Source organism: Hemisphaericaspora subhashii, assembly GCF_019202705.1.
Source record: "Hemisphaericaspora subhashii strain CBS 10753 chromosome Unknown scaffold222, whole genome shotgun sequence".
NCBI classification, from domain to species: Eukaryota; Fungi; Ascomycota; class Pichiomycetes; order Serinales; family Debaryomycetaceae; genus Hemisphaericaspora; species Hemisphaericaspora subhashii.
In genome coordinates, this window is record NW_026057491.1 from 1 (window position 1) to 7824 (window position 7824).

At 34.4% G+C, this 7824-nt stretch overlaps 3 protein-coding genes across 3 annotated transcripts; all 3 read right to left on the minus strand. All coding sequences in view use genetic code 12, as the record gives it.

Moving 5' to 3' along the window:
• Positions 1-906: 906 nt before the first annotated feature.
• J8A68_006156 (uncharacterized protein) lies at positions 907-1359 on the minus strand (the record flags this gene model as incomplete). The annotated part of the gene is made up of 1 exon (XM_049410296.1): positions 907-1359. The coding sequence occupies one exon, from the start codon at positions 1357-1359 to the stop codon at positions 907-909; it is 453 nt and encodes a 150-aa protein (XP_049260568.1).
• Positions 1360-1411: 52 nt separating this feature from the next.
• J8A68_006157 (uncharacterized protein) lies at positions 1412-2622 on the minus strand (the record flags this gene model as incomplete). Its single annotated transcript, XM_049410297.1, has 3 exons — positions 1412-1842; positions 2367-2462; positions 2592-2622. 3 exons carry the CDS (start codon positions 2620-2622, stop codon positions 1412-1414), a joined length of 558 nt encoding a protein of 185 aa, XP_049260569.1.
• A 421-nt stretch (positions 2623-3043) lies between these two features.
• Positions 3044-7714, minus strand: J8A68_006158 (uncharacterized protein; the record flags this gene model as incomplete). The annotated part of the gene is made up of 2 exons (XM_049410298.1): positions 3044-6226; positions 6279-7714. Coding segments are annotated over 2 exons (4619 nt in total), but the record flags the coding sequence as incomplete, so codon positions are not given.
• Positions 7715-7824: the final 110 nt, after the last annotated feature.

Below are 7824 nucleotides of genomic sequence, written 5' to 3' on the forward strand. Positions count from 1 at the left end.
ATTAGCTGGCACAAGACCAAAACAAATTGCAAAATATTAACAAAAAATTGCTCCAGAAAAATCAAGGGAATATGGGGGTCCATTTCAAAAAAGAATGTGGTAGATCAAGAACTTTGGGAACCTTTGAGAGCTGCTAACAATGCTAACACACGGGATGGCTACCAAGTAGTTTATCCTCAGAGCCCCGCCACAGAGTATCCCATTGGTTCAAACACAGAATATTTGCCTTATAGCAATCCAAGTTTATCATATGTATGGAATCCCTTCCCAAATTCCTATATTTCCCATGACTGCAACACTCCTTTCGTAGATGATGAAGATTGAGAAAACTTAGACTCACTGTCTGGAAATCCTCCAAAATCTGGGGGTCTGTATCATACTGATTTCGAGGAGATGCAAGTCGGTTTTTGAACTTCATCTTCCTGCTATCCAAGTATTGAATGTATCCATAGTTCACCTTCTTGCTTTCCAAATATCCGAAGTTGATCTTTGGTTTATGTAAGGATTGATTCCATAAATCCTTCATAGAATTTGGAATCAGATGAAATACTATATTCATACTCGGGATAAGGAAATAGTTGTGGTTGGTGATCCGGGCGGTAATATGGTTTGGGACTTAAAAGGGAGGATGGACAAGGGATGCTTTATATTTAGATGCTTGATTTAATATTTAATAAATTTTATATTTTTAAACAAGAATTTCTCTTTTGTAATACTTAACAGCTCTAGCTAGGATATGAGGATCGCTACTCGGGTATGATCGCTATCACTTTGTGCTAAATACAACCGCTTTTTCATTTTGGGTGAAAAATGTTGAAATAAATTAGTTAAGCCAATACTTTATCAACAAAGTACTTTACCAATACAGCTTCACCCTTTTCAAGTGGAAGTGGTCTATCGTCCTTATCATGATAAGGTCCATGGTGATAGTTCAACAACTTGTCCTTCCTCAATTCCTTCAATTCTGGACACAGTGACCAAAAGTGTTCTTTGCCACAAACATTGCAGACTTTGGGGGGTTTGACTCTTGTTTGAGTTAGAACTAGTAGCAGTTGTAGTAGTAGTAATAGACGAGTTTGAATTGTTTGACCTTCTCTTCTTCTTAGTAACTTCATCTTTGAAATCCAAAATAACAGAATCTTCCATCAATTTCTCACTGAATAAATTCCAAAATTTGATATAACTACCCTTACTTCTTCTGTGACGTCTCTTGTTGTAACCTTTGACTTGTAAATCGAAAGCCTTTTCAATATTTGAGTCAGAAGCATTCTTCTCAGGTTTTCCTGTTCTGGTAATAATAACTCTAACTTCGTCGTCAATACCTTCAAGGACTTCAGTCATGGTAAGTGGAACCTTCATGAATAATCCTCTCCAGATTCTTACCCATAATACGCTAGTCACGTTAGATAACTCACAATTCATGGATGTCCCCATTAACAATAGCCATAGTCACATTCAAGTCTTCACTGTCACTTAATCTGTCTCTAATTCTTTGTAAAGGATCATTTGTAACTTCAGGGACAAGTTTTTGAGCTTGATCTAAAATAACCTTGTACTTGATACCAACGGTAGGGTTGTTCTTGTTCCCATTCGTAGCAGATTCAACTAATTGTTTGAGCGAATTAACCTTTGCTTTATACACAGAAGTTATTAGGTAAGAACTAATAAGTGGGTTTCTAATGATATTATCTGGAACATAATACTTGAACTTGTGCCAGATCATTTCTTGAAGATAATGAAGTAAAGTCCTGACATCAACAACAGAATCACTCTTTGGTAACGTATCTGGTGTAGCCATTTTCAATGCATCCCGTTCGTCACCACTTTTGTTTCTCTTCTTACCTAATAAGTTCTGCGGATAAAGCAAAAGTCAATTCACTCAAGCAATTAGTTGAATCTCTTAATAATTGAGTTGTTTGAATACTAATGTGTGGTTCTTTTCCCATTCTGAAACTTTTCTGGGAAAGGGACATTTCAGTATTTTCTTTAACCATCACCATCTCATCTCATTTTCATTCCACAAGACCAACTTCGGCATTTCCAATTTCTCAATGTCTCATCCTCTGACTCATTCCAACCCATCCAATTCAATTTGTCTATTGTTCTCATTGTTAAGGTGCCAGCATTTCATAATTTTAATTGGGCTTGTTAATGATAAAATCCCAACACATCATAATTACACAATATTCTGCAACGGCATTCTATTTTTTGTGCAATCTATCAGTTTTGTATCAATCAACCATGTTTTAATACAACATCATTATGCTTCTGGTTCTAGACCACTTCAATAAATGTGATGATACTTGGTATACTCAATACAGGCACTGATTTCAATTCTTAATTCATTAAAAAGGATCCTTCAATACATCCTAGTAGATACCTCAATACTTCTTCGTAAATACGGCATGGATAACGTTCGTCAACGTATAATTTAATTTGATAAAATTTTTTCAATGCATCACCTATACGCGCCAGGCGATGTCCCTTGAAAATAATAATGACACAACGCAATTTCTATTCAATCTCGACAACAATGCCTCATGAATTCTAATCCTACTTTGAAAATTTTCATGGAATAATCTTATATTCACCTTCAATGTGGTAGTCAACGATATACTTCATAAATGCAAATTTGTGTTGGTAATGTAACGTTAGCATGTACCAACTGACCAAAAATCTAAATCAATCCGAGTTCCTGCTAGGGACTGATGGTAATTCCGGATTGTTAGTTTTGTTAACTTTTATTAACGAACAAGTTTAAATACTTGTGTTGTGTTCAGTAATTGAAATTAACGGGATTTATATTCTTCGATTGAACGATCTTATTGGTCTTGGCAATTAAAAGAATACGTAAATAATTATAGTTAAAGTTTTTAACAGTTATAATGATTTATTTAAATTATATTGAATACTTCATAAAAGAAAAGATATATATAAAAGATATAAATTACTCTTGAAACAATTTGGTAATTTATCTTCGAATTCTCTAAGAGAAAGTCTCCACGTGACTACACGTGACTTCTCAATTATTTTACAAACAACATCATCCCCTTTCTCTCCCTGGGGATTGATTCATTTCATCAACTATCTTCGTAAGCAACTTCTTCTCTACCTCTTGTAATGATCTCTTCCAATTACTTGCAGCTTGTATTGGACTATCTTCAAACATATAAGCTGGTCTTAACATATCACCATTATAAGTTCCCTTCTCTTCTCTTCCATTTTTGTTTCTTAAAGTATAAGCATCGTTTGAGTTTACTTTCACAATCTGATATGGTCCATCATAATCTGGGTCAGTCTTCTTCTTCTTTCTCTTCTTCTTTAGTACCCATTCTCCTTTAGCATATCCAGCTGGGATACCAAATGGTTTCTTCAACAAGTTCATCATAGTCATTCTTCTTTTCTTCAAGTCAGTGTTGATCTCTCTATCTTTGTTCATCATTTCAAGTTCATACAATCTAATCATTTGATTATCAATATCAGTGGCATTTGCTTCTTCAGAATTTCGTTGGTCATTATTCTCAGTTTGGAATTCCTGATACATTCGTTCTCCAAATTCATTCATTGGTGTCGTCTTTCCAATTGCTAAATACAATGGTGTTCGATTAAAGATTGATGGAGTTGAATTATATATGTTCACTGCATGTTCAAGGAAATCTGGCCAGTCTGTCATTGTTCCATTGGTCAAACCTTTCAATATCTTCTTCAAAAGACCATTTGCCTTTTCTACTCGCCCATTAGTCATTGGGTGGTAATTTGATGCAAGCTTGTGTTGGATATTTAATTGGTCACATAACGTCTTAATAGATTCATTCACAAAACTTGTTCCATTATCGGTGATTATTTCAGTAGGTTTGCCAAATATCTGATATATCCATTTAATGAGCCAATATACATGTACAGCTTCCATACTTGTTGTTGCCATAGCATACACCAATCCTGTGATATATTCAACTGCTACTAATACATATCGTTTACCTTGTTGTTCATTGAGGATTACAAAGTCTAGTCCCCATCTTTCAAATGCATGTAAAGGTTCCAATATATAAAGTTCTCTTTGCACTGTAGAAAAAGTGGAATGTGTTTGGCAGTATGGGCAATGATTGATGATATCAGTGGTGATTAACTTGTGATCAGGGTGCCATAAACTCATTTGCGATAAATAGTCTGTGACTCTTATTGATGGATGGTGAAGGTTGTGGATTTTTGTTGCATGATCTTTGTATTTCTCTCTACTTACAACATCAATTAATCTATTCTTAATGATGACTTTGAGTTCACCATTTACCAATTTAAACTCTTCGTATGGTAATTCTTCCTCTTCAGACACTTCTTTGGATTGTTCTTCAAAATGATTTTTGATATCTTCAATATTGTTGTCATTTAGATCATGGATTGATACTGTAAATATTGGTTTAGTTGTTTCAGCTTCATCAGCATAATCTTTAATGTTCATGGTTTGATATCTGGATAGGATGTCTGCTACATAGTTCTTTTTACCAGGAAGATATCTGATTTCAGGTGAATAAGCACCAAGTACATCAAGGAATCTTGCTATTCTCATTGGAGGGTTGCTTGTTTTGCTTTGAAGGATACTGAGTGACTGATGGTCTGTGAATACGATTATTTTTCCATTGCATATATAATTGAATTTCTTCAAAATAGTAATGATAGATAAAAGTTCCTTTTCCATGGCAGAGTACCTTTTCTGAGTTAGGTTTAATTTGAAAGAGGCAAAGCTGATTGGGAGGTAGTAGTTTCTATTTCCCTGTGTGTGTAGTTGGCAAATGACACCGCCCATGGCTTCATCAGAACAATCTGAGAAAACATAGGTTATTTGATCTGGTTTATAGGTTGCAAGTGTTGGTAGGTGGACTAAACATTTCTTGAGTTTGTTGAAAGCTTCAATGGATTGTGGATTATGATTGATTGGTTTTCTTTTCCCTTTGATATCTTTTAATAAGTCATTAAGTGGACCTGTCATTGACGACATATTTGGTATGAAATTTCTAAAAAAATTAGTGAAATTGACAATAGAACAAACTTCGGTGGTTGTACGTGGTATATTCCAATTCTGAATTGCTCTTATCTTATCTTCTGTTGGGGCTATTGCATTCTGAGCAATTTGATATCCAAGAAATTTCACTTGTCTTTGTATAAATTGAGTTTTGTCCATATTCATTTGTAGACCGTTTTGATTCAAAATTCTACATACTTGTTCAATAACCTGCTTGTGCAATTTCATTGTGGTTGTATGGATGAGAATGTCATCCATGTATGCAAAAACATTCTGCTTGGGTAATATTCTGTTTAAGAAACTAGAGAAAACAAATGGTGAATTCACTGCACCAAATGGCAATGTTGTAAAATTAAAATTTCCACATGGAGTTATAATTCCAAACTTCTTAGATGTTTCTTCATCAACAGCTATCTGATGATAGGCTGCCTTAAGATCAAATACAGAAAAATACTTCAGATTTTTCAATACATTGATTAAGTCTTTGAATGTTGGTAGATATACGGGTTGTTTGACGGTTTTGGCATTGATTCTTCTCAAATCCACTACTACTCTGTATTTCGTCTTCTGCTTCACTGTAAATATGGGACTCAACCAAGAGCCTGGGATTTCATCTACAAGGATTCCTGCTTTCTTCTTCTCAGTAATAAATTCTTCAATGACCTTTTGTTCTTCATGAGTGGCAAAATATGGGACCAGAAAAACTGGTATTTCATCTTCTGTTAGAATGTGGTATTTAAATGTTCTGTCCTTTGGTTTTCTATTCTCAGTTGAAAATAATTCAGGGTATTTGTTTATAAGTTGTGTTTTATAAGTTGAATTTGAATTTGTTGTTTGGGTTTTTGTAGTTTTAATTTGCATAGAATAAACTTCTTTTTTTTGGATTTTTTTATTTGGATAATTTGGCATAAGTAATATACATTTATTATTTGAAAGGCAAACTTTACTTCCTTCTTCATCAATAGAATATCTCCATTCTCTCAAGGTCTGCTCACCGATAAGTATTTGGTCTAAATCATGCACCAAATATACTTTCACTTTGGTATTTAGTGGTTCTGGCAATGTAATTTCAGTTTCATGTTCAATTGCTTGGGTTTCATCAAATGCAGCAATGGCTCTCATTGGTACTTTCACTTTCAATAGTTTGTAGCCTGTAAAATATTTCAATAGTTTATAATCCATAAAATTTGCTGCTGAACCAGAATCCAACTTAATCAGTACTTCTTTAATCTTATTGGTGGGCGTGCGTAGGCCTCGCGACTAAGTCAATTGCGAGATCTTTCACTTTCTCTTCATTGTCGATTTCATCCTGAAGTTCTTCTTCGTCTTCATCACTCCATTCAATTAAATCTTCCATATTTTGATAAGTCAAATCTTCCTCATCATCAACTGCAATTTCCACTTCATAGATTCTCTTTCCTTTACGTTTACCTTTATACCTTGGGTATTCATTGTTGTTTGATTTAATCTTCGACAAATTCTCCTTCTTATTCTCATCCTTCTCAAACTTCTTGGTTTTATTCTTATTTCTCCAATTGTTTTGGGGGTTGTCACACGTGCATGGTTTAAATTGAGACTTATATTTATTGCCATATTGATTTGATGAATATTTATTAATGTAGAACATTTCAAGATTTGGATCTACTTCACTTGTTTTAATCAGATCTGGGAATCTCTTTCCAAAGAAAGCAATTTCTAAATCTTCAAAAAATGTATCTTGTCTTGCATATTCTAAATCATATAATTCAATTTCAGCTGAAAAATATTGTTGCAACTTTCCCAAAATTATGTTACGAGTTGAGATAAAACTATTCGAATAAGATACTAATTGATCAGCTTGTTCTTCCAATTGATTGATGAATTCAGTGACTAGTTGACCTGGTTTTGGATTGATGTTAATCAATTCTTCTGTTGATTGCCTATTTCTAAATGGCAAGTTACAACATTTGGCGACCAAAAAAGACACATCTCTCCATTGGATCCCTTTACTTGGATCTTCTGGAAAACGTGCTTTGTTTCTATAGGATGTTTTCAAATCCCCAGTAAAATATGGACGAGCAAGTTTACCCCATTCATATTGATCAATTCTCATTGTTTCAAATTTTGATTGTAAATCAATTAATTTAGTCATGATATCTGGATCACGACGTCCTTTGATTTTCTCGTCCTCTGCGATAACATATGCTGCATTTGGAGTTGATTGAACATTCATATCCCTTTCAACCTTATTCATCTTAATTGTTGGTAAGAACCTTGCAATTAATAATTCTAAATTATCTCTGGATGAAACTCTGCTTGATTGAACAATAGTATTTGTGATTTGAGTTGGTTGTTGTTCAGGTTTGAGTGGTTGTGCTGCCTTTGCATGTTCAAGAGATGATAATCTATTATAAACGACATCAAATAATTTATTAATAGCTTGCATATTCTCTTGATAGTTTTCATGTTCAGTATTAACAAATTTCGATGCATCAATAAGGCCTGCTTCATTATGAAGACCTCTTGTGTGGTCTTCTTGTTCCTCTTTCTTCATTTCTGCCATTTCCTCTTCGACATGAACTGCTTCGTCTTCTAAGTTCGTAATTCTTGGTCGAACATTTGTATCAAAGTCATCTTTCAATTGGGCAGTGAAGTCCTTTAATGTCTTTGCAACGTTAGCATCCTGTTCACTCTGTCTTTGACGAACATCCTTAAGTTCTTGTTGGATATTTAAAAGTAATTGGTGGATATCAACAAGAGTTTGGGTGGGGGGTTGTTGGGTGGAGGGTTGTTGGGTGGAGGGTTGTTGGGTGGGGGGTTGTTGGGTG